We start from the raw sequence: 27570 nt of genomic DNA, 5'->3' as shown, positions 1-27570 counted from the left end.
TCAGTTCAAGGCATTACCAATGTATGCGGGTAGACTTACAGTAGATCCGAATTTAATTATCAGATAGCTTTCATATTATTACTGTTAAGAAGGCCAAAATGGGTTATTTGGACCCGGCGCCTTCCAGCAATAACATCCAGCCATATAATAAAGATTTTCGCTGTACCAGCTTAAACCCGCCTGATGGTTTGTTTGTTAGAAGGGCGCGTCTTACTCATTTCAGACCTTCAGGGAGAAACACGAAGTTTCTCCCATGTGACTCAGGTTGGCAATCCACTCCATCATCCAGTCATTCACTTGTAAGATACCCTGATGCACTCCCTGCCCCTCACCATTGTAATAAAATAATATAATATTTGTGACGAAGTACAATATAGTAAAATAATAAGACATAATATAATATCATTTAATATAATACAATACAACAAATCGTCATACAATATAACATAATAAAATATAACATAGAGCAATATAATATCACATAATATAACATATATACTACAATATATTATCCTATAGAAGGGTTCCGTCATCATCCATCATCTCCGTTCCGCTAGCCACTCATGTTCGAAAACTGACAATTATAGTAAAATCTGCTATCTCTTATCGATATGTTGACTATAGTGTTTGTCCGAAGAAAAGATGCCTACATTCCGTATCTCCTCGAAGTAATGACAGCAACATTATTATATAAGTAAAATCAAATAATATAACTCATTATAATATAATATAATATAATACAATATTACATAATATAATACAATACATATAGTATAACATAATACAATATAATACAATATAATATAATATAACATAATATAATATAACATAGTATAATATAATATAATATAATACAATATACCATACTATAGAAGGGTTTCCGTTATCATCCTTCATCTCCCTCCGCTAGTCAACTCATGCGCTAAAACTGACAATTATAGTGACATAAGCTATCTCTTATCAATATGTTGACTATAGTGGTTGGACGAACAAAGATGCCTACATTCCGTACCTCCGCGATGATATAACAGCAGCAGTATTATATAATTAAAATCAAATAATATAACTCATTATAATATAATAAAATATAATACTATATTATATACTATAATACAATACCTATAGTATAATATAATACAACATAACATAATATAATACAATACATATGGTATAACATAATACAATATAATATAATATAATACAATATACTATACTATAGCAGGGTTTACGTTATCATCCTTCATCTCCCTCCGCTAGACAACTCAAGTGCGAAAACTGACAATTGTGAAATATGCTACCTCTTGCTATTGTCAATTGAACAGAATATGAAAAAATGTTTAAGGAACGATCTCACCAGTATCCTGAATCCTGTATTTAACGTATTTTCAGTAATGTGTCTTGGTCGATCGCTTTACCACCTAAATTACGTGCGGTAGACACTAAATCATGCGGCCAAGATGACGCGCCAGTAGCAAAAACGTTGAACATTCGCGATTTCGATGATAGCCATCACTATAATGATCGTCCGAGTAAAATGCAGCAAATGAATTAGAGCGATCTTACGCGACGAGTGCTCCACACGAATCACTACAAATACATCGTCCGATTGATAAATCATACATGAAAAATAAAACCTTGCGACCGAACGTATTTTCAGCCATTTGTCGTGGAGAGCACACTAAAATGAAAAATCTGTTCTCTACAGCAACTTCTGCTACTTGTCGCAAGATGGCACATCACTTTTTAAAATGTTCAGGTACTCGTGTTAACTATTTCTATTTTGGTGGTGAAATACACGATAGCGACTTGCGTGTTGCAATAATGAAATGATATCAATATTACGAAATAAAATTTGGGATTCCGCACTTTTGATTTCAGGGCATTTTCAAATTTTCACATCACTGCATCATCAATAAAATGACTTCTTTAGCATATAAAACCATGCGAATCCGGGAGGCGGAAACGGAATACGAAAAGACCGACCGGTACAGCCCGAGCGAAACACAATTAACACTGAGAAAGCAGAAAATATGATCTTATGCGATGAGGGCTCTAAACCTGGTTCCTGTCGTTTTCTGCATGCGAAAACTCCACAGTCAGAACACACTAACACTTGCACTTTCATGAATCCGGGTGGCAGAAACCCAGCACACATAGCAGTCCGGATGGCGCAACCCGAGCGACATTCAACGAAAGAGCACAGAGCGAAAGAAAAACACGACCGTGCGCGATGGATGTTATACACGAACTGTCTTTAATTAACTTATATTAAGATGTATAGAAACACATCTGATGAAAACGTTGCATACCGATAAATAAAATCAATTTGCTGGAAAACAAGTACCATTAGTGTTGCTATAGATTAAAGCAAAACAAATCTTTGAACCTTCCAATGTATAGTTTTTATTAATATGATACATGTTATTTATTTTACCTCTGTTTGAGCCTTTTGGTCGTTCGCCAAGAGAAATGTGTTGTTGGTACATTTTTATGTAATGTTGTTATTGAACTTATTATTGCACTCTAATGGACCTCATGACACTACTAATAGCATACCTTGTTATTCGTTCGTAATAATTTAAGTAATATATAAGAATTAGTAGCTTTGCAATATAACTTGTGTATGGCCGCATACGGGAACATGCATCTATATTTCAATCTTCACTTATAGAATTGTTTAATTGTTTTTTATCTTTGTGTTATGTAATAAGTCACTAGTACGATTACCACAGCATGTTTTCATTTCGTTAGCTCGGTTGATCCTTAATAGGAACCATCCGCTTAGAAACTTTTGTACATCTGCATCATATATCTTAAGATGTTACCATGAAAATGTAACAGCGTGTTTGGATAGCGAATAGGATTTACTGCAATTCGCGCACACTGAAGTGCAGCGATAAGTCAGAGAGTAGAGATCGACAACTCAGGATTAAACGTTAGTTTGGCTCTGCTCAGAAAACGGGATTAGTGCCTTGGTATTGACAGCAGGTAGAATTTGTGAACTTCACGAAACTGCCAAATAAGACGGGGATTAAAACTCAAGCAATTTGTGAAATTATCTTCTACTTCAATATACAAAAAAAACATAATTCGAACAAGAGTAAATCTTTATTTCCATCAAGTTTCAGTTCGTATAATATCATATAAGATTTGGTTGATTTAAAAGATCGCAAAATTAATTTTCAGAGAAAAGCAACAAGAATAAATAATATTAAAAAGTCAATCAACACTAAGAATCAAGTTATGCATAAGGCAACATAATAACAAAGTAGCGTATATTGATATTGAATAACTTTTAATGTTAAAATAATATATGTCTCAAATTTGTGTCAGCTAAAACGCTACAGTACGTAGATCGAAACGTTGAGTCAACATTTATGTTAATGTTTAGCAATGTTATAAATTACGTCATAATTTCAGACAAACGGGTGTTTCGATCACGTGATTCTAATGAATATAACTTTGTTTATCGTGTAAAGCTTTCGTATTGTGTGATGGATTCATTGAAAAATCCCTGTTATCGTCATCCATAAGATTCAGTCTAAATTGAATCCTGTTCTTGCTGGGCGCGGAGTTGTGCTGCAATATCCTCGAAACGTGCAATGTAGTCCACACTGGATTCACTAATAATACTGATGTTCATCTAACAAAGGAAAACAAACAAAATAGTCAGTACACACTTTAACATGTTTTCAGTTATCCGATTTAAGAGAAAAAAAAGCAACCATGATGCCCTTGACGTTCTGCTTCAACGGACTTCGCAGTTGATTCGTAGTGTATATCAGCATTCAACATAGGAAAAATGGCTTGTAAGACCAATACGCTTGTAAGATCAACTACAAAACTACAGCCCAACTTCGAACTATTAACGTAGGACCATACAACTATTGTCAAAATAACAGTTAATTTTTGTTTTGGATAGGCAACATTTCTTTGTGTGCCCCAAATACTTTCTTTAGTTTCGATTATAGAAGTTATAACTTTAAGGTCATCCGCCTCTCTAGTCACTAAAACTTTCTAGCCCTAAGTTAGAAATCTAATCCATGTAGGTAGCGTGAAAGACATCATCTTACCGATTACGCAATACAAGCTTTTAATTATGCTTATTTGTATCTATGCGACAAATACTCTCCAAAAAATATTCGAGGAGAATATTGGATTTACTGAAAAGGACCATTTAGTTTGTTGGTGTTGGCGATGACAGATGCTGGTCAAGATCATCCAGCATTTTCCTCAAATGCAAAGAATTAGTCAAATTCCGATGAAAATGATTGCCTCTCGTGCGTGGTGAATGACGCAAAAAATAAATCTGAAGAAAATCCACTTACTGATGTACATAGCAACCTTTTCCACGGCAGTACTGAGCCGCACAGAGTTCCAATCGGTTCAATACTAATTTTTTTTTGTTTCGATTATAGAGGTTTTAACCTTAAGGTCATTCACCTCTTCGGGCCAGAAAAACTTTCTGACCCTATGTGCGGGGTTGGGAATCGAACCCAGGCGGGCTGCGTGAAAGGCATTGACTTACCCATCACACTATACCCGTCCCCAATACTAATTTTTATTGTGTGAAGGGACTGTTAAAATAGTAGCGTCAATGCTAAGCGGAATGCAAAGTGAACCATGGCAATAGTGCGGAAACAGTGAAAATTAGACATTGTTCGTTAATAATTAAAGTTTCGGCCACTAATTTCTAAAATAAGTATATAGTATACTCGAATCGATGCGTAGAAATATTTCCTAAACAGTAAGTATATTGACATCAAAAATCTAGTTTTAAACGGAAAACAGATTGAAAAAATGACATGCAGGGTTGTTACGAAACATTTCAAAATCAAAACGCGCGAAATCCGCGGGAAGTCAAAAACTAAAACGCGCTAATTCCGCGCGAAACTGAAAACTGAAACGCGCGATGTTCGAGCGAAGCGTTAGACAACCATTTTTATGCAGGTGATAATTCCCGCAGAACTTGGAAATTCACTTAAATATAATTTAAAAAATTTCATAAGTTTGTCATATGAACGCAATAAATAAGCCCGCATACTTCGAGAAATCCCATGAAAATGATTGCATTTTTATTCTACAGCTTTTTCGATGTCCTTAGTTAATTAATAAAAAAATAAAAATGCTTACAATTGTGATATTGAAAGAAGTTAAACAGATTTCAGCGAAGACATTTTTTTGCTGCAACATCTTGCTTGGCGAGCATTTCCTTCTTGGTAAGAAGAATTTTAAGGTAGACCACATCAGGATGATCTGATTTACTCTTTTTACTTTCAATTTCAATTATAACATAGCCTTCTCCTGTTGTCAGATTTTATTCTGAATGTCTTTCTTTTCCTCCTCATCTTTTGCTCTTTTATTTTGATCAGGGAAAAGACCAATGGAATTATTATCCGTCAAACTTGTTCTCCAGCAGGCATAAAACCTCCTCATCTTTTGCATTAATAGATTAAAATCATCCAAATGATACATTTCCTTAAATCTAGTGCTTCTATGGAAATTAAATCTAATGAGACAGTAACATAAGAAACGATATCTTGATAACATTACGTGATAAATGAAAGTCGAAAGAATTGAAACATTTTTTAAATATACGACACTTGCTAGCAATGTGCTCGTCCATCCATATCCATAATAAGTTCCAACATAGGGAATCCGAAGAAAACAATAGGATCGAAGATTACGACATCGAATGACAAATTTATTTATTTTGGGGAGCAGGGAAAAGCCCGATGGAGATGAAATATAACAATCTCTCTCTCCAGCAGGCATAAAACCTCCTCATTGTAACAATTGCAATTACTCGGAGCAATCGTTCTGCGACTGAAGTAGGTATACCACAAAACTAGCCTTGCAAATATCTCGATGGACAAATAATAAATCGAGACCAATCAGTTTGCAGCGGTCATTGTAACTCGGTAAGTTTGAAGAATATCTCCGAAGACGTCGGAGAGCTAATCGGACAAATTTGCCTTGAATCGCTTTAATGCGTTGGATATCGTTTTGGTAATAAGGTGACCAGATAACCGCAGCATATTTCAGTTGAGTGAACTAAAGCGCAATACGGAGCTTACAAGCAATGTACCTGTTGTTTGTAAACAACTTACCGCCATTGTTGTGTGTTTGTTCGCTCTGGTAATTTTTCTGATTATTTCGAAGTTTTTTGAGCGTTTTTCCCACTGCGTTATCACGATTTCGACGAGATCTGGATTGTGTTTCGTGTCGTGTCGAGGCGAAGGACTTCGAAGTGTTTTTTCGATCCGTTTGGTCGCTGTATGTGATTTGTTTGGAGCGATAGTGCCGGCTACCGAAGATTTCGTTTTATATAGAAATCCAACTACTCACTCTATTTTTCCCGTTCAAAGCGCCATCTGAACCTCAGTGTCAGCATTGTGAGTTTTGTGCACGATGGCTAGTGCTTGTGATCGGTGTGCTAAAACCGTTAAATCAGAAGATGATTTCATAGGGTGTTCGGGTTTCTGCAATCATGTAGTCCACATGAAGTGCGCAAAACTAAACAAGCCGTTTTTAAAAGTAATTGACGAGAACCCCAATTTGCTCTGGATTTGTGACGAATGTTGTAAATTGATAAAACTTGCTCGGTTTAGCGAGACAGTTTCCTCCATTGGGTGTGCTGTCTCAGCTATTGCTGAAAAAACTGAGTCAATATGTGCTGAGCTGAAAGCCGAAATAACAAAAAATAGCCAGCAAATATCTCGCCTGTCTCGCATCGTTTCTACTTCGTCATCGGTGCCAGCGAATCCAGTTTCTCGTCCATCTGCTAAACGTCGGCGCGAAGAGGTACCTTAAGCCCGCAACAAGTTACACTCGCCGCGCTCAACGTTCCAGAATCTAATAATTCTTTGAATCTCATTCATATTGACGAGGATTCGATTCGGACGGCAATCGCTTGCATGAAGTCGTCTACCTCCTCTGGCCCTGACGGCTTACCGGCAGTTATATTGAAAAATTGCTCGACTGGTGTAATTGCTCCCCTTTGTCGACTATTTCGGATGTCACTCTCTAAAGAAGTTTTTCCCAACTTATGGAAATCTTCTTTTATGTTCCCAGTGTATAAGAAAGGTGACAAAAAAGACGTGAACAATTACCGTGGCATCACATCGCTTAGTGCAGTTCCTAAACTGTTTGAAAAGGTTATTCTGGCACCGATTTTCAACCACTGCAAGCAATATATTGTTGACACTCAACATGGTTTTATGCCCAAGCGCTCCACAACCACGAACCTATTGTCATTCATGTGCTACGTGACTGATGGTATGTCAAAAGGCTTACAAACAGACGCTATTTACACTGATCTCTCTGCTGCCTTTGATATAATAAATCACAATATAACAATTGCTAAATTGGAAAGACTTGTGTTTCTAAAATGTCTTTGCACCGGTTTGGACATCTTCTTTTGGGTGGAAATAGACGAGAAAAAACACACGCGTCCTTTTCGTTTTAATTTCATGACTGTACTTTATTTTCTATCCTGTTTCTCTGCTGCTCCGAAAACAAAATGTATCAAACAAGGTGGGAACAATAAAATGTAACTGAAAGAAATGTGGACTGTAGTTTTGATTCGTATTCATTCTCCCCCCGTTGAATCGTCAGGTTCAATCACCGGAAGCAGAGATATCTTAGTTACAGCTCTGTCGTATTCACCGGTCGCCGTCTTGACCGACACAACCCGGACAATACCGTCCTTGCCAGGAATCGTCGATGTTATGCGCCCCAACTTCCACTGCTGCGGAGGTGCATTATCATCACGAAGCAACACCAAAGCTCCTACTCTGATGTCCACCACGCCATCTTTCCACTTCTGCCGCGTTTGAAGTGTGTGCAGGTAGTCTGCAGACCACCGCTTCCATAGATGTTCCCTCATCAATTGCACGTGTTGCCACCTTGATAGACGGCCTATCTTCTCCTCTTTATACGATGGTTCGGGTACAGCCTGGCTCGGCCTCATAATCAAAAAGTGTGACGGAGTTAGCGCCTGCAGATCATTCGGATCGTCCGATAATGGAATCAACGGACGAGAATTCATAATTGCTTCACATTCAGCTAAAAACGTTGCCATTTCTTCATAGGTTAGTCGAGTTTCTCCCACGACGCGCTTAAGGTGATACTTCATTGTTTTCACCCCAGCCTCCCAGATGCCTCCAAAGTGAGGACTTCTAGGAGGGATGAAGTGCCAGGTGATACCATTGGAGCTGCAGTACTCGCTGAGTTTGCCCTTGAGCTGCTGTGAAGTGAAAAGATCTCGCCATGCTGCCAACTCGTGATTAGCACCTACGAATGTCGGAGTAGACATCACTTGGAAGACCGCGGCGACTGACAAAACGCTGCAACGCACCAATGAACGTTTCAGCCCGAAGATCGGTCACTAGCTCTAGATGTACGGCCTTGACAACCATACAAATAAAAACAGCGACATATGCCTTGTAGACTCTTGGCTTCCTTCCACTATCCTTGAGCATGAACGGTACAGCATAGTCGATACCAGTTTTAGCAAAAACTTCAGCGGGTGTTACACGGTAACTAGGTAGATCCCCCATAAACTGATTCAACGGCTTAGGTTTGTATTTGAAACAACGATAACAACGACCGACTACTCGTTTGATAGCCGACGTTGCCCTCACTGGCCACAGCTGCTGCCTGACGATAGACAGGAGTGCGTTCCGCCCTACATGGAAATTCCTCTCGTGTAGATACCGTATAACCAGATCTGTCACATGATGTTTGTGTGGCAACAGAATCTGATGCCTTCCTTCGTAAGGGATACATGAATTCTTCAAACGTCCACCGACTCGAATACAATCTTCGGAATCGAGGAATGGTGCCAGACCAGCATATTCATTTCGTTTTATCGATTTCGCCTTCAACTGTTTCTGCAACTCAGGAAAAGCTTGTCTCTGGACTAGCTTGAAAATAGTCCGAGCAGCTTCATCTAACTCGTTCGCCGATAGAGGTTCAGTATTTCTAATCTTTGATCGTGCATTGGAAATGAAACGCCGAACGTACGCCCACGCCCGTTGTAAACGGTTGAAACTGCTCAGCCTTGTAAAACTGAACGGCGGTTGCCGCTCCGTTGATATCAGAACTTGCTTCGATACTTTAATTTCTGGTAGCTCTTCATCCTTAAGTACCGTAATTGTAGACACTATGGAAATGCCAGGTTGCCACAGCTCTGGCGACCCTCTCCACCAACGTTCATTTTGCAGTAGTTGATCTGGAAACTCTCCTCTTGACAACGCATCAGCTGGATTGTTCTGCGATCTCACATAGTACCATTGATAGTTCTGCGTAAGCTCAACAATATTCGCAACACGATTGCAAACAAATTCATTTAATGCCATCGGAGATTTCTTCAGCCAGCTCAGAACGATTTGTGAGTCTGACCAAAGAGAAACACTGTCGAAGTGTACATTTAATGCCTTCATCGTCTTCTGGGTAAGCTGAGCTAGCACGAGTGCAGCACAGAGCTCAAGCTTCGGTATAGTTACTGGTTTCAGTGGAGAAACCCTTGATTTGCTGCAAACAAGCTGGACGCTAATCGATCCGTCTTTGAATTCACTTCGGGTGTAAAGGCAAGCACCGTAGGCGCGCCTCGACGCGTCACAAAAGCCGTGTAGCTCGATTCGTGTGACGTCACATGGAATGACACATCGCTTCTTCTTAATGTTGCGTACTGATACCAACTGTTCACGAAATGACAGCCAAATTGCCATCTGATCCTCAGGGAGTTCGTCCTCCCAGTCAAGTTGCAATCGCCATAGATCCTGCATCGTTAATTTAGCCAACGTAATCACTGGCCCTAGAAAGCCAAGTGGATCGAATAATCGCCCAATTTCGGAAAGAACTATTCTCTTCGTCGGTCTCGAATTACTGCTTTCCAGCGGTGGAACATGGAAAACGAAGTAGTCTTCGTCGGGGTGCCAAATCAGCCCTAACGTCTTGATCGCATCATTGATGTTGGATTTCTCGAAATCCATCCTGGTTTCCTGTAGTTTCAGTGGTACATTCTTCAAAACTTCCTTGCTGTTAGAACATATCTTGTGAATACCGAAACCACCGAGGCTCAGCATCTGCTTCAGTTGTGTGAAATAATCAACAACCTCTGCAGCCGTTTTTCCTCCCGTCAGGAAGTCATCAATATAACTATCCTCTTTCACCACTCGTGATGCTATTGGAAAGTTCATCGCCTCATCTGATGCAAGTTGCATGAGTACTCGTGTTGCAAGATAAGGAGCACTTGAACAGCCGTAGGTGACTGTCGCTAACTCAAAAACTGCCATCTGGTTCATCTCGTTCAGCCATAAGATTCTCTGAAATTTCCTGTCAGCTTCATGTACTTGTACCTGACGGTACATCTTCGGAATATCGCCGGTCAACACTATCTGATGAGTGCAGAACCGCAAGATGATCGTAACCAGGTCGCTCTGTACCGTTGGTCCTACTAACTGAGTATCGTTCAGGGACACACCTGATGTGGATGCCGCTGAAGCGTCGAACACGACTCTAACCTTTGTCGTAGAGCTAGAATCCTTGTAAATTGCATGATGTGGTATAAAGTAGCACTGTGCCGGACTGTCGCATACTTTCTTCATATGGCCAAGGGCCTCATATTCTTTCATAAACTGTGCATACGGTCCACGTCGTTGTGGATTTTTGGCGAAACTGACCATCAGCTTCCCAAATCTTCGCCTGGCATTCTCGAAGGAGTCACATAGTTGACCCTTGAGATCATTAAACGGAATTCTCACAATATAGCGGCCATCCTTGCCACGGATGTGAGTATCATGAAAGTGTTTTTCCACAGCACGCTCTGCTGCGGTCATCATAGTGGTTGTGTAACATGTTTCAAGTTCCCAAAATCGGGAGAGAGTTCGATTTACATCTTCATGAGTGATGTTCATTTGGCAAATACGTTTCTGACCAATCTGCTTACTTGTTTTGACAGGTCCGCTCACAACCCATCCGAAAACTGTTTCTGCTAACATAGGTAAATTTACTCCAAGCTTCCTTCGTCCTTTTTTGAGAACGTCATAGAAAACTTCAGCACCGATAATCATGTCGATTCGGCTGGCACATTGAACGTCGGATCAGCTAGTTCTATTGCAGGCGGCAGAGGCCACAGCTGCGTCTCGAACTTTCCTGTAGGTAGCTCGGTAATAGCAGGGGTTACCAAAAAATCCAGCATTGTATTGAAATTTCCATCACGAGATGAAACTTTCGTTTGTATCAACTTATTCGTCGTCGTTTTCATGTTGTTTAGACCACATATCACTATCGGTGGATCCAACTCCATCGGTATTATTTTCAGCTTCGCTGCTAACTTCTCGGTGATAACATTGGACTCCGAACAGCAATCCAGCAATGCTCGACAAGTTGTCACAACATTACCGGAACCAGAGACAAGCACCATCGCCGTAGACAGGAAGATGTGCTTCGTCGTTGTTTGTGTACAGCAGCTTACCGTGCGTTGTTCGGAATTGGACATATTTTCGGCTGGAACAGGATCAGCAGAACTCGATGAGTGACTACTGTCACTTCGCTTCACAGAAGTATCCGGACGCTCGCGAACCTGGTGTAGAAGACTGTGGTGGCGTTTACTACAACTCTGGCACACCTTTTCCGTTTTACAATCAATTGTGCGATGACCTTGTCGAAGACAATTGAAGCACAGACCCTTTTGCTTGATTATCCCGAATCGTTCTGTTACTGGTAACTTCTTGAAATCCGAGCATTTGTAAATAAAGTGCGTACCGGAACAGTAGCTGCATGGTTCCTTCGTTGTTTGTACGAAAACTTTCTGTTGTTTCGATTTTACAGTAAGCTGCGATTGTTGCGGCTGACTGTGACTGCTTAATTTCTGAAGAACACGGCTTCGCTCTCTCACAAATTCCATCAGATCACCGAAAGACGGTAATTCTTCTCGGTTGAGTGACGATTCCCACAATTTTCTCGACTCTCGATCGAGATGCTTACTGACAATGTTTACCAGAATCATTTCTGACAAACCTTCTACAGGGAAATCTCGATTTTTCAACGCATCGACATGTTTCGTACAAACTTCGACCAGTTTCCGCAATTCATCTCCATTTTCCTTCGTCACCTTCGGCAGATCCAACAGCGCATCAATGTGGGTGTCGATTATCAGACGTTCATCCTCGTAAGCGTCCTCTAGCATTTTCCAGGCCGACTCGTAGTTGTTGTTATTGATCACGTCTTGGTCGATTTTTCCTGCCGCACTACCAATCAGAGAGTTTTTAAGATGGTAGAGTTTGATTGCTGGTGATTCACTGGGATACCGATTCATAATCGTCTGGAACATACATTTGAACGAGTACCAGTTTTCCAACTTCCCGTCGAAAGTGGGTAAAGGTACTTGTAGATGTGGAACTGCGTTAACTGCTTGCGGTCGAGATACATTTGATTCACCAACATTCTGCATAGTAGGTGCTAGTTCCATTCGATGAACACCTGCGATCAAAGTCTGGACTTTCACATATACTTTTTCATGCAGTCGCTCGAAATTCAAATATTCGACACGCAGATCATCTTTCATGTCCTTCGGGACAAGACCACAAATCTCGGAATGAACCTTTTCGTAATCATCATAGCACCGTCGGATCGTTTCCTGTTGCAGATTAAGGTAATAAATGCTGTGAACGGTTTCTTGTGCAAGGGATGCTTGTATTCTCATCATCTTTTCCATTATTAGATCACGGCGATCCGTTAAGGTATCTAGCAATTTATCCAATTTTTGTTGCTCCATTTTTGCTTTCTGCTCGTTTTTCTGCTGTGCGATAGAAAATTCCTGTTTCGATACCTGTACTCCAGATCCCGTCAACGCTTCCAGTAAATTTCTTCGAGTAAGAACACTGGTCCTTTGCAACGGTGTAGTATAATCTTGTTGTTCACTGTTACTGACACTTTCGTCACTCATTACATCTTTTTTTCATAAATGTTCTCGTGTTACATTGTTCATTTTGTGTTTCGAACGGTTCGTCCGATCGTCATTTTTTCGAACAGTTTGTTCGATGTTTCATCACATATTTTTCACAGTTTTTCGCAAGTGCACTCGTCCAAAACCATCACTATGTCCACATCCGGTTCGAAGGACCAAAAAATGTTTCTAAAATGTCTTTGCACCGGTTTGGACATCTTCTTTTGGGTGGAAATAGACGAGAAAAAACACACGCGTCCTTTTCGTTTTAATTTCATGACTGTACTTTATTTTCTATCCTGTTTCTCAGCTGCTCCGAAAACAAAATGTATCAAACAAGGTGGGAACAATAAAATGTAACTGAAAGAAATGTGGACTGTAGTTTTGATTCGTATTCAACTTGGATTCGGCTCTAACATCCTTCGGTGGCTGCAGTCATATCTTGTAGATCGTCGTTTAGCAGTGAAAATCGGCGATCACGTTTCCAATGAGTTTATCGCTTCGTCCGGAATTCCGCAGGGTAGTCATCTCGGGCCTTTAATATTTTTACTGTACTTCAACGACGTCAACTTTACTCTAGAGGGCCCTCGTCTATCGTTTGCCGATGACGTTAAGATCTACTATTACATTCGAAGCCCAGAAGATGCAGGTTTTCTTCAACGACAGTTGTTGAGCTTCGCCGAGTGGTGTAAAGTAAACCGTATGAAATTGAATCCTGACAAATGCTCGACCATTACGTTTTCGAAGAAGAAAGAGCCATTTCATTTTGATTACTTTCTGGAAGGATCGCCGATAGTCAGAACGACGTGTGTTAAAGACCTTGGTGTCTTTCTCGATGAGCAACTGACATTCAAGCAACACATTAGCTATATCGTGTCCAAAGCTTCTCGCAACCTAGGATTTGTAATGAGGATGGCTAAACATTTTACAGACGTGCACTGTTTAAAATCTCTGTTTTGCTCGCTTGTTCGTTCATCCTTGGAGTACTGTTCTGTCGTTTGGAACCCTCACTACATAAACGGAGCTCATAGAATCGAATCGATACAACGCAGATTCATTCGCTTCGCCCTACGGCGCTTACCTTGGAACAATCCTCACCAACTACCAAGCTACGTAAGTCGAGGGTTATTAATCGGTCTCGATACACTACAAGTTCGTCGAGATGTTGCACGTGCTTTATTGATAGCAGATGTTCTGACCGTTAGGATTGACTGCCCTGGTTTGCTCCGCGAAATTAATATCAACGTCCGACCCCGGGCTCTTCGCAACAGTGCATTTCTTCGACTTCCTTTACGACGAACTAACTACGGTGCTAACAATGCTATTATTGGCTTGCAGAGATCATTCAACCGCGTTTCATCAGGATTTGACTTCAATCTATCACGCAGTAGGATACTTGGAAATTTTTTATATATTACTAGAAATTATCATTAGGACCATATTGTGTCTGTTGATTATACCTAAATAAATAAATAAATAAATAAATAAATAAATGTACATCAGAGATTTTTTTAGTAACGCGAATAATGAAGCTTAGAGGTTCAGAACATAGTAAGCTCTATGTGCTCTTTAAAATTTAATTTTGATTTCAGAACACCCAGGTCCTTAACAAACGATGCGCGTTCGAGAACAGTTTGTGAAATATTACAAATATGAATACAGACTGCGATTTTTATCATACTCAAAATGTGTGACCATATTATTGAAAAATAGCATTTCATTTATTACGTTCTTTGCATTATTGAATGTGTTTTCACTGAGACGATATCTTCCACCAGACATCAGTATCCTTGAGTGCGAAAATCTTTCGATTTCTGCATTGCAATGGGAAAACGCAATCACATATATCGAAAAGTGTTTGTAAGTTGAAATAGCAATTTGTATCACTCGAGATCGAAGAGCAACAAAACCTAAATTTTGTCCACTGAACATTTTCTAGAACCGCCTTCTAGTAAATTTTGGGTTTATCAAGGTGAAAATTTACCAATTCGGCCAGCTCGACCAATTGCTGAAACGTTCGCTCATCTTTAGTTTTTTAGGGTTTCATAAAACTCACAAGCTTCAAAAATTTGCAAAGAACTTTTTTATTCGAACAAATGATTCACAAATGTAAAATGATGTTTTTTGAAATTCGCGCGAAATCCGCGCCATAGCATCAAAATCTTAGCAGAAACCGCGCTAAATCCACGAAAAGCGCGAAATTCGCGAAAACCGTGAAATACGCGCGACCGTAACAACCCTGGACATGCGAATGCAACTATGTTATGAAAACCGCGAAAATGTTATTATAGTCCTATCTATATGGAAACCCATCCAACAAGACTAAAACAAATCATCAAAAATCTGTTTAAAATTGGTCGCACTGTAGTATTCAATCGTACAGACTAGCGGTTTTATTGTACGAATTCTGTTTTTGCAGACCTATATAGAAAACAAAGAAGTAGCCCTACGTCAATAATAAATTAATTAGAGAGAATCGGATATACTGAATTCTGAGTATTGATTTCATTATATATGTGTATGGAACTTACATCGGAATCCCTTTTCCTAGTAACCGCCTCACTCTCATAGACAGCATCCAAATGTCCAAGGAAGCTACTTAGTGAGATGTCATTAATATCCGTTTCGATAAGTCGTCCATCTATTGGTGATTCCCTGAGAATGCGTGTAGCAGAAAGAGATGTACTGCTAGTACCTTCGCCACTATCAAAATGTTCATTGCCAGATGCTTCAGATCCACTCATCAATTCTGCAATCAATGTTGAAGAGGTAGACGGAAGCGAAACATCGAAAAGACTAAGGCTGTCGTCGGTAGTGTCAAGCACAAATTTGTTCTCGGAAACGGTGGAGGTGGGTGTTAGGATAGAACTGCTGAAACTGCTAATCTTATCTTCCAGGAGTTTCGTCAACTGATCGTCATCACTTTCCGGACGACTTTGAATACTGCTGGCAGTAGCAAGTTTACTCTCATTACTGCTACTGCTGCTACTGCTGGCCACTTGGTGATTTTGAGTGGAAGAAACAAATGATGTGGTCGGCTCAGGTACCGGTTTAGCTATGCCTGCGTAGTTGTTATTATTGTTTCTACCCGTTGCCGAACTGTGTAACCCGTTTGGTGCTAACATTACCCGCTGTGCCAGAACCTGTTGGCGATTTACTCGCATCCGCCACCAACGGGATTGCTTGTAACGCATATGCTGAGGCGGCAGCATCTGTAACAAAATCATTAATGATATATTCTGTTATATCCGTTAGAACAGTGGTAAAATAGATCAATCCACTCACGTTACAGTTGGCCAAAGAGGCAACATGGTTGCTGCGCATTGGAACCATTGGATGTTTGAACAAAAAATTATCGTTCAAACTGGAAGCACTGGGTAAAGGATCAGCGATCTGTAAAAAAAACATAAAAAATCTAAAATTTTCACATTGCTGAAAAAATGCTGAGAACGTCTTAGAGTGACTCGTATCCAGCAAAGATAGATCCATATAATTTTTTTCTTATAATTTATTCCGAAAGAGTAAAACTATCTTTAACTCCAAACAAATGTACTAATATTATATACTCATAAAAAAATTTTAACAATTACTTTCGATAGGTGTTTTAAATAGTTGTCTGCTTATCAGTTGTTGGAATTAATTCGTTGTTTCTTTTTTATTTCGTGATTTATTATTTTTACAATACCGTTGTTCAAAGTACACTGAGGTCTTTTTTATGCGGTTTTTTACGCGACTTTTTTATGCGAATTTTCAAAGTTATGCGGTTTTTTTATGCGAAGTTTCAGAGTTATGCGGTTTTTTTTATGCGAAGTTTTAGAGTTATTCGGTTTTTTATGCGAATTTTCAGAGTTATGCGGTTTTTTTATGCGGTACGTAAATTCGCATAAAAAGACTTCAGTGTATTGTTCATCATTATGCACTAGTTTTTACCATCTTTCTGGTAGACTCGATCAATGAATCGGTCCAAGGTAGTTTTCGAAGTACTACTCTGAAAAGCCCTGCGCCATAGATACGAAAAAATAATAATCGAGTTGAGTAATGTTCGTTGAATATGGCGGTCGAGGAAGAACTTCCCATTCCAGCGTTTCCAAAGAAATTTTTTTGCGACTTTTTAAACATGGGATCTTGCATAGTCATACATGCAACAACCAGGGAGGATAGGAGTGATACAAAAACCAATCTCAGGAGCCACCAGAAGGACGCAAAAGAGAGGCTAATAAGCAGCTATGGTCGAGCAAGCCAAAGCTTCATCACTACCAGAATGGTAAACAAGGAAATATACCGTGGAGAATGTCTAAAGAAGGTATTGTTACCATTCCTAGGCAGTCACCATTCATGTCGCTCCTTCGCTATTTTGGTCTGATTTGGCATCTTGTCAGTACGTCAGAATATTCATTTTGTGAAATTTTCCCTTCTTTTTACAGCAGACTTTGCAAGCCAATTCTAAGAGCACAGAATCATTGCATGGCTAGTACTACGATCCTACTGACAGTAAAAATTCTTCCAGGTCGAACACACAAGTAGTTTGTAAGACCAACGCCCTATGCATTGAACAGCCAAGACGGGGATCAACCATTGCGTAATCAAAATCTTTCGTAAAATGCTACGGTACTGTTATTTCAAAAAATTAAAAAAACAATAATGAATGGATTCGAAGCAAACTATTTGGAAATTAGAAACAGTGTTTCAAACCCAACAATTCGAACTAAATATAAAAAAATCGATTGAAATTTATTTGAAACTGATAAATCATGATACAATATGATCGTCATGAGACAAAAGGACGTAACAACAGTTTCTATATGTTTACATTTTCTTTTACGAATTACCGAATTAAAATTATATTTGACTCATAACTCTTGATTGAGCTTGCAAGCCAAAACCACAAGGTTACGATTAACATTGGAAATTTTGACAACTTTTATAGACTCCAATATATTCGAAAGAGAAAGAGAGAACATTCATTTACAGCTAATCCCTTTTGTCATGGGACTATCGATTTGTGCACCACGGAATCGTTTGTCATACTCACCTTTAATCTCCTGTCACAAACATGTCCACAAGGACATCTTCGTTTGCCAGTCTTTTCGTTTAAGTTGGCAATTTGTAGCAGTTGCTTCAGTCGTTGGCTTAAACTAATATCCTCGAAACTTACGGATTTCACCGTATTATCTTTTACGTTTCCATTTACTTTGTTGCATGATTCTTCTTGGACAGTATCGTCTACCGGAAGAGATCCTTCCGACCCAAGAGCTCTGTTTTCCTTCGGAGTTACCCAACAGTATTCCAGAAATAGCTTATTCTCTTCGCCAAACATGATATACAAATCCCCGACTGTCAAGTCTCCAACACTCTGCGCTGTCCACCCTTCTCTGATTTTCTGAATTGTTTCTTCGGAGATGAGTGGCCTAAATTGTAAACTGCTCAAACCACTCACACCAGCTTTTGAATCTTTTCGTTTACATCTTTCCTTTGACTCCTTCCGCTTGACAGTCGTTTTAATAATGTCTTCATTTACAGGGGGTTCAACTACCTCATCTGTCTTAGAAGTTTTCAGTTGTTCATTTTCTGATATAGTCCCATCATTCGAGTTTTCACCACCAGTAGATGATCCAACCGCATCTGATTCATACTTCAATTTACTTAAACCAGGAAATTTTATCGAATCATTCGACTCAGGACTTTTCAAATCGGGATCATCTGAGGATGTATTCACTAGAGTTGCATTCATCAAAACGACGCACGGTTTAGTCAACGGTAGACCTTCGCCGTCACTAGTTTCTAGATTCAAGTCGATGGATTCGTTAGACGCATTGGGAGATTTAAAAACCTACGAAAAACAAACATCGCTTTAGGGAATATGGTTAAAAATTATGTTTAATATACAAACTACCTCTACAAAACTTGCCACTGCTTGGTTATCATTTACTTTCTCTTCTTTAATCTCTTTCGGCGGTTCATGTTTAACTTTTTTGCCATCCGGACTGTGTTTCTCGGAACCACTATCGTGTCGTTGACGTTTCGAGTTTGCACCCATTCGCTCTTTGAAACTGTGCAGCTTTTCCGAGCAAAGCACCTCACCGCGAACTTTGGCTCCAATTCTTTGTTCGTACGAATTCAAACAAATACTATAGCTGCTTAGAAATTCTGTCAGATTGATCATTGGTCGATGAATCACAGCTTCTTTCGAAGGAGTGAAGCACAATATTTTTTGACTTTCACCGTGCCCTGTTTCTTCAGTCATCTTAGTGCATAGTTCTAACTCATGCTGTGTTTTCTGACGTGAAACTTTCGAGGTTATATTCGCACAATTGGCTTTTAAACCTGAGATTCTCTCTGTTACACGAATGACTTGGTGTCGCCATTTATGTTGTAGTAGTTGCAACAAGGTTGACAAGCGTTTCTGCAGAGTGACAGATATTCTAACACGGGGATTTTGAGCCAGTGACTGAACCCGTCCCCAGGCACCAACTGTGGCAGGCTTCAGAATTACATCCACCCTAGGCGGCAACTTGATTTCCTCTTGCCACTCCTCCAATTGATTAAGCTTTCGCAAAGCTCGGCATGACGGAGTTTTGATGCGAATGTTTTTACCTTTTTCACGGATTGTTGTCCAACCCTTGTACACCAAGTCCTTCAGTTTGTGAAAATATTTTTTGTTTTGAAAGGGAACCTTCTTCCTCATTTCTCCGTAGTTGATCAGCCCATACAATTCCTGGGCTTCCTTCTTAACTTCATCGGAGAAGTGTAAATACTTGGAAACCTTCTGATTGAACTGGTAATACAAATGACGGACATCTTTCACCTTAAAAGCTTGTTCACTGTTTAGATCTTTCCTTCGTTTCTTCGTGTTTAGATAGTTCATAATTCCTTCGAAATCCTTTCCGCATTCGTTGAGAGCCTCAAAAAAGAGATTCTTGTCCTGGTTACTCCAAACCATTCGGGCTTGTTTCTGTTGATTCGGCGTCTTGGACTGACCCCCGGCTCCCCCGGCAGAACCAGCTTTACCACCACCGGCACTGCCTGTGCCATCTTTGCGATCTTGAGGTGGAGGAGTACTACCGCGGATAGAATCCATTCGCATTTTATGTATAACTCTGGCACTGGTTCGCAACGCATGGCCACATTCTGCATCCCCGCTGGGATAAAATGTAGTAACAGATCCGAGCAACTCTTCAGTTGGGATTTGTTGCAGATTTATATCGTTGAGTTTGTGAGATAAAGGCTTGACATTCGCAGAGGCGCTCACCGTTGCTGCTACTTTAGGGAGTGTGCTTGTTATTACAACATGACTGTCCGATGTAACTACACCAATCGTTGTCGCTTGGTTGGTGTCTTCTTTCTGAAAACCTCCTCCTGGATCAATGGTCTTGGAGTCGTTCTTATGGTTGTTAACATTGCTGCTGTCAGCGTTTGCGACACTACTATGATTTGAATCCATCTGTGTGAGAAAGAGGGTTAAATGTTTAGAAAATGTATACGGGATTGGAAATTAAAATTAAGCAACAAATGGTAAAAACTCTAATTCACTCAACAAATTCTTCGAGACAGTAAAGATTAATATAGTATTGAATAAAAAGCATCCGTCAAACAAACTTTTGAAAACATAACAATCAGCTAGTTAATGAAAACAGATTTCAACACTCTTAGACTCATTTTAAAGCTACTAGCTAGTACATAGCTAGTTAATGACCTCACAAACCTACTTCAGTAATACCGGCCCTCGGTTTCTGGCTCCATAGGCACTGGAACTAATTGTTCAAAAGCTTTGAAAAGAAACTCTCGTCGATTTCTCAGTATAGACGGAAAATTACCACATTACATTACCATTACCAAAAACCTAAACTCAAATGAAACTGTTCAGTTTTATGTGGATCCCATTTTTGATTTCGCAATCACAGAGTGATGAGAATCACAAACTTCAAGCCGGCATATAAGTTACATCTTTAAAACTGGTCTCAAAACTATTCCAATTTGTAGGTCTTGATTGTTCATAATTATCCAAACGAATTTCGGCTGTACAGGTTTTCAGTTCTGAAAACAGTGGAAGAAATGAAAAACTCAAAAATGAATCCCACATAAATTTCTCAGAGACGACTGAACCGATTTTCACAAACTTAGACTCAAATGAAAAGTCTTGCGGTTTCGTATGTTCCTTTGTAAGTTTTATCGGAATCTGATTTCCGGTTCTGAGAGTACAGGTAGAGAAAGAGTATTACAAATTCAAAACCCATAAAATTGTACGAAAACTTTAGATTTTAACTCAAAACTTTGTAGTTTGAAGGTCATAGTCAAATGGAATTCCTAGCAGGGACTCGGGTCCACTAGGAGAACCATCATTACCATCTTTCCACTTCTGTCTTTACGATAAATCAGTATACTTATCGTGTAGACAAAAGTTGCAAGTACTTTCTGTCGTCCCGGGTTGGCGATTCAATACATGAAGCGCGGGTCTTACAAGCAAGTTATCATATGTTCGAGTTCCGACCTGAAAGGATTCTTAGTGTCAGTAGAATCAAGGTCAGGTCAAATTCCACAAAAGGAATGTAACACCAAGGCCATGCTTTGCTTTTTAACTTTCTTTTGAGATCGCATAAAATCTACATGCGCTTAATTAAAATCATCATCAAGTGCCGGATGTGGTGGTATAGTTTCCCTAGTGCTCAAAAACTGCTCCGAGAGTCTCCTCGTACCATTATCAATAATGTTCAATATCTTTCTACGTACCGGAGTATTCCCCGATCCATGGAAAAATCATTTATATTTCCTGTGTTTAAAAAAGGTGATAAGCGACAAATATCCAACTACAGAGGAATAGCTGCGCTGTGTGCAGTTTCTAAGTTATTCTAAATAATCGTCTTGACTTCATCACTCATAGCTCCTCTAACTACATATCATCAACTCAGCACGGTTTTATGCCTAAACGATCTACATCTTCATACCTTGTGTCTTGCACGTCATTTATCATCCAGTCATTACAAGTGCGACTCCAGGTCTTGACGGATTTCTCAGCTGCTTTTGACAAAATGAATCAATTAACCGTTGCTAAATTAGAGAGGCTTGGCCTGGATTCAGTCTTACCTAACAAATCCTGACATGGCAGTAAAAATCGGTACCACACCTTTCCGAGTGAGCACCAGTGTACCTCAAGGCAATCATCTCGGACCATTCATATTTTTATTTTATTTGAACGATCTAAATTTTTCGCTGAAGTGCCTAAAACTATCATTTGCCGACGATTTTAAACTATTCTTGCAGAAAGAGTTGGATAAATTTACTATGTGATGTGATATGAATACGATGGTATTGAACGCAACCAAATGTGTCGTTATCTCTTTCTCTCTTAAACGCTCAACAATTATATCCGACTATACTACCGCACAAACAGTTATTAAACGGGAGTCCGTAGTCAAAGATCTAGGCTTTTTCTTGGATTGTAAACTAAGTTTCAAGGAACACATGGAATACATAATCTCAAAAACTTCTAAAATTCTTGGATTCGAATTTCGCGTAACTAAGCACTGATATCCGATCTACTCTCGAGTACGATGCTGTTGTTTGGGCACCGTACTATCAAAACAGCATCCAGCGTATTAAATCTATCCAACGCAACTTCGTTTGCTTTGCACTTCGTCGTCTTTCTTGGAACGACCCGCATAACCCTCCCAGCCACCAGTACCGTTGTAAGCTAATGGATCTTGACCTGCTATCCGTTCGCCGTAATGTCTCAAAAGAAGTCTTTGTTTCTGATTTAATATTATCACGAATTGATTGTCCAGATCTGTTATAAAAACTGAATTTTGACATTCATCAACTCAGTCTTCGATACCAACCGATATTTCTGAGGTTACCTCGTGCTAGTTCTAATTCTATCTACGATCTCAGAGACAGGCACAGTTATAGTTTTTAAGTTTTTTTTAAGTTTAAGCGTATAGCAAAAGCATTAAAGTATTTCAATAGTACACTATTGAAAAACCTGTATCATTTGACCCATGTCAACACCAGCCAATCAGAACGCGTTCTGAGGAAGAGAACAAAATATCTGCTGCTGTACAACAAATCGTTTGAGAAAAATGTTCCGAACAGTGTTTAATATCGTAGTGAGTTCCACAATTTGGTCCTTCTGAAAGGCGGGAATGAATCCCGTACAGCTTTTCTGATAGTTTCTTTCAATGAAATGCAAATCCGAAATGAAATAATCGAAATTAAAATTTTATATGCTGCTATTTTTATAGCCGTTATGAACGCCCATTATTGAAAAAGCTACAGACGAAATCGCGTAAAAAGAAACCTCTTAACAAAAATTGTATCAGTTTTGATTCTATCGCCACTGCGAGCAGATGTATTGTGTGTCGTTTACAAAGCTAGTTACGCTTCCGACAAGAGCGATTACGTCACAGTTGCCAGTCGTTTGCATTGGTGAAAAAACAACGAAAAGAGGACAACGGTGGAGAGCATCACACAAAAGCAGTCGTTATAATGGCTCTAAAAGTTTTCTAAAGAACTATTAGGATTTGTTGTTCGCAAATCGAAGGTAAATATCCTCAGTTTAGTGCAAATCTAGAACAGTTTGGTTAGATTTGTGCACTTTTCGCTGTGTAGTAATCGTCATAGTAATCGAGATCAAGTGAAGCTTTTTTCTTTGTTTTTGCGAAAAATGTGAAAAAGGGGAATGCTTGCATAATTCACACAATTGATCAACTAATTGATATTCGGAAGTGTTAAGGAACATGTCAGTTGTTTTCGTATTCACGAAATCCAGTTATGTCTCTGACATTACCCACCCGCTTTTTTCATTTAAAACAAACTCACTTTTCAATTAGAACACGTTTTCGACTCAAGATTTACAGTTCGTCATGTTTCTGAATATCTACTAATCGATTCGTCTCAAATCATTATAATTATTCCGCACAATTACACTACTATTGAATGTTGGATGATTTCATAATTAGTAATGTTCACTTGCTACTTGTTTAACTAACGATTAAAAACTTCAAAAGTTACCCAAAAAGCAATAAAAGTCTTTGAAAATAAGAGATGAAAGTTTTCCACTCAGTTCACTTGTTTGAAGTTTGTTTTCATCTCATTTGGTTTCGCAAAGTTGCCAAGTTTTTCTTCTTCAAATTATCATCAATAAGTATGTTTTTAGGTCGACGTAAACGAAAACTGTCTATGGGGGTCAACGAGGTCTAGAAATCGACCCCCTATTGTTTGATATAAGTTGTTATTTGAAATATTTACGCAAAAAAGTTGTGTTTATTTGACCATTCGCAGCAATTGGTAAGTATTTTACATCAATATTAAAAAAGCAAAAAATCGAATTTTCGAAGGAATTTGTTAGTAAAAGGGGCTATGACCCAAAATAGTTTGGGAACCCCTGGCCTAAATAGTAACAATTCATTTTTCTTTTTTTAAGGTTACCAAGGTGCATTTACAGTAAAATTTTAAATTTATAACGAAAGGTAACGAAAAAGATCCAAAAAAATTGTAAACGTCGAAATGAACAACTGGTTTTAACCGTGTGTTGTCTTGTAGTTGACATTAGGCCTTTTTCAAGAAGAATTCTGTCATTTTAAACCTGAGAATGTAATAGTGCAATGTTTTGTTTTGATTTGTCGTCTTTGCTAATTAATAGGATGAATAAAGGGCCAACGATAGGATGAATAAAAATCCTTTAAGATGAAATTAGGAGCAGAGTAGTGAACATATCAAAAGTGTTTTTAGCTGATTTTTTGAATATTATTTTAATTTCCAAGGAATGTGAATCAATTCTTAATATGAAGCAGGCGAATGAAGCAGAAATATGAAAAAAAAATCATAGTGATTTTAGTGGCTAAAATCAGTATAAAAATTGTACAAATATTATTAAACTATGAGAAAGCTTTAATAAATGCGACTTTCGAGCATTGTATAAGAACTAAAAATAAAATTCTTTCGAGTGAAAAAGCTTTTTTTTAATAAACTCAAATAACCATCCGAAAATCATTACGAAAATAAAAATTTCTCGAAACTTTCCAAACAGCTGTATCTCGAGAGTAACATTTTTTATTTACGTCTTTTCTATTGGAAGTTTGGTGTTCTTTCATAAAATTTTGTTGAGAAGTATTGAAGAAAAAATCATGATTTTATAAATTTACATTATTTTGAAAATATGTAACTTTCAAATACTATTTTTCTATTCTAAAAATTAGACAGTATTTTGTTTTGGACTTCATCTACAACATATCAAAAAATCGAAAATACTATTTGAGGTATTTGAATATTAGGCGTTATTAAAAAAAAACAAATAAAAATTGTTTACGGTGCTAAATTTTTTTTTACAGTCCTTATAATTACCTAAAACATTGTAGATTGGTATCTTCTGCATCAATTGGAACCACCGTTTCTTAAATATAAGTTTTTGAAATGTTCATGGGCTTCTTGCTTAGTCCCTTCTCAAAAGTAATTCCAGAGTTTAAATGGCTTATAATGAAATCTGTCTCTTTTGATCATAAAGAATGCATATGCAAGATTTGAGCCAACCATCCACGGTATCACGGTTACTAAACTGGACAAACTTGGGGTCAGTTCGATCAGCTACATTCATACCTAAGGAATCGTCGTGTAGCATTTAAAACTAGCGATCACGAAGAGTTCCGAGTATCATCCGGAACACCGCAGGGAAGCCATCTCGGACCGTTAATATTTTTATTATACTTCAACGATGTCAATTTTTCTCTGGGAGGTCCTCGCTTATCGTTTGCAGATGATGTCAAGATCTACTCCATTATCCGCAACTCAGATAACGCAGACTTTCTTTAGCGATAATTGGTAATCTTTGCAGAGAGATGTAAAGGGATACGTATGATAGTAAATCTCGACAAGTGCTTGACCATTACGATCACGAATAAAAAAGGCTATTTCATTTCGAATTCTTTCTGGTGAAATCTTGCTCAAAGAATCAAGTCGATACAACTCAGATTCGATTTGCTCTTTGCCGATTGCCATGAAACGGTCCTCACCAACGACCGAGTTTTAAAAATCGCGCGTTACTAATCGAATCGAATTATTATTACTATTATTATTATTATTATTATTATTATTTTTATTATTATCGTTACGAATCGATAATCGAATCATCATGCACTTTAACAATAGCATATATCTTCAACAATAGGATTGACTGTTCCGTTTGCTCAATGAAGTTAATATTAATGTGCAATCCAGTGCTCCGCAACAGTGCTATTATCACTTTGCAGAGATCGTATATGTTTCAAATATTATGGGTTGATACCTTGGGTAACATTTTTAATCTGACACGAAGCAGAATACGTGCAAATTTTATGAATATTATAGGAATTAGGAATAGGAATAATCATTAGGATCAAATTGTGTCTGTTAATTGGTTGCACATAAATAATTAGATGCATTGGGCGCTAGTATCACAAGCCAGTTGTCGTATGTTCAAGTGTCAACCAGGAATGATTCTTAGTGACAATAGGGTCGTAGTACCAGACAAGCAATTATTGTGTACGATTAAGAACCGGTTTCGAAGTCTGTTGAACAAGAAGGTCTCATTTCATAAAAGAAAAGTAATACCAAGGCTCTTTGCTTTATAATAACAGTACTTACCATCTACCCAACATTTTAAAGACACACTTTAATTCCATTCCAAAATTTGTTCGCGTGAAGTTTCTTTGAATCTTACGATGCAATAATAAAGTACCACTTATGTATAGTTGAAAATAAAACAGGTAATTTCATTAGAATCATAAAATATTTCTTTTCTCAAAAGTTATTACGTTGCATTTCTGCTAAAAATTTACAATTGAGAAAGTACAAAAATGGCCGTCGTGGCAAATGTAGTAAATTGTTTCCCGGGCAATATTCGAAACTTCGATTCAAATTAGTCTAACTATATGGTAGAATTGACTATACACATAATTTATTGATAGTAAACTAAGCGAATAAGCATTTATATAATTGATCAAATTTAGTTACTAAAATAGCTGACCTCGCGATGGGAGCAGTATATATCGCACTTGTGGAATGGCTGTGACGTTTTGCGATATTATTTTCTGATTTATAGTGACTATGTTCAATCATAGTCCAAATTGTTAAGCATCAATAAATTATTTGATTCCATTTACATACACAACTCTTAATAATTTACATACATTGTAAGGAGTTACAATTTACATACAGCGAAGCTGGTTTGTTGTATGGGAATTTTCCGGGATTATTTCAATTACAATCCAAAACAATTTTACAGATAAAAACAATAAGGTGAAACTAACAATATTATTCACACTAATCACTAGGTTTTATCATTACTACAGAACGAAGATAATTGAGTTGGAAGAAATTTACGACCTAAATTTTCACAAAAATGGCGGTGACTTCCTTTTACATTTTTCTTTTTCATTTCACTGAAAGCTCAAAATCTTTTCAGAACTTGACTTACCTAAAATTTCATGACATTAGCTAGTCACAAGCTTTAATTCAATCTTCAATTCGGTACCGGTCACTTCTATTAAATATCTCTGTAATTCCGAACAATCATTCAGATAAAAAATCGCACTTACAACGAAACTTTCGCTACGGTACACCTTTCTCGTACAACATACCAAGTACAA

The 27570-nt window shown here is 38.4% G+C and overlaps 1 protein-coding gene across 1 annotated transcript; it reads right to left on the bottom strand.

Annotated features, from left to right (window-relative positions):
* Positions 1-3143: 3143 nt before the first annotated feature.
* On the bottom strand, positions 3144-27570 carry LOC131425240 (protein cramped). Its single transcript, XM_058586962.1, has 6 exons — positions 27399-27570; positions 18849-20396; positions 17988-18785; positions 16241-16348; positions 15487-16167; positions 3144-3643 (listed from the first exon to the last, which is right to left on the bottom strand). The coding sequence occupies exons 2-6, from the start codon at positions 20394-20396 to the stop codon at positions 3542-3544; spliced, it is 3237 nt and encodes a 1078-aa protein (XP_058442945.1). The 5' UTR covers positions 27399-27570; the 3' UTR covers positions 3144-3541.

Source organism: Malaya genurostris, chromosome 1 (assembly GCF_030247185.1).
Source record: "Malaya genurostris strain Urasoe2022 chromosome 1, Malgen_1.1, whole genome shotgun sequence".
NCBI classification, from domain to species: Eukaryota; Metazoa; Arthropoda; class Insecta; order Diptera; family Culicidae; genus Malaya; species Malaya genurostris.
Note: the sequence above shows the minus strand (reverse complement) of the source record. Positions and strands in the feature narration are given on the sequence as shown.

What these genes read in the sequence shown, in the direction of transcription:
- LOC131425240 (XM_058586962.1), bottom strand. Translation starts at nt 20,396, where the DNA reads ATGGATTCAAATCATAGTAGTGTCGCAAACGCTGACAGCAGCAATGTT. An exon ending in TTTGTGACAGGAGATTAAAG is followed by an intron (nt 16,349 to 17,987) that starts GTGAGTATGACA and finishes TTTTTTTTACAG; the next exon opens with ATCGCTGATCCTTTACCCAG. An exon ending in CCTCTTTGGCCAACTGTAAC is followed by an intron (nt 16,168 to 16,240) that starts GTGAGTGGATTG and finishes ATTTTGTTACAG; the next exon opens with ATGCTGCCGCCTCAGCATAT.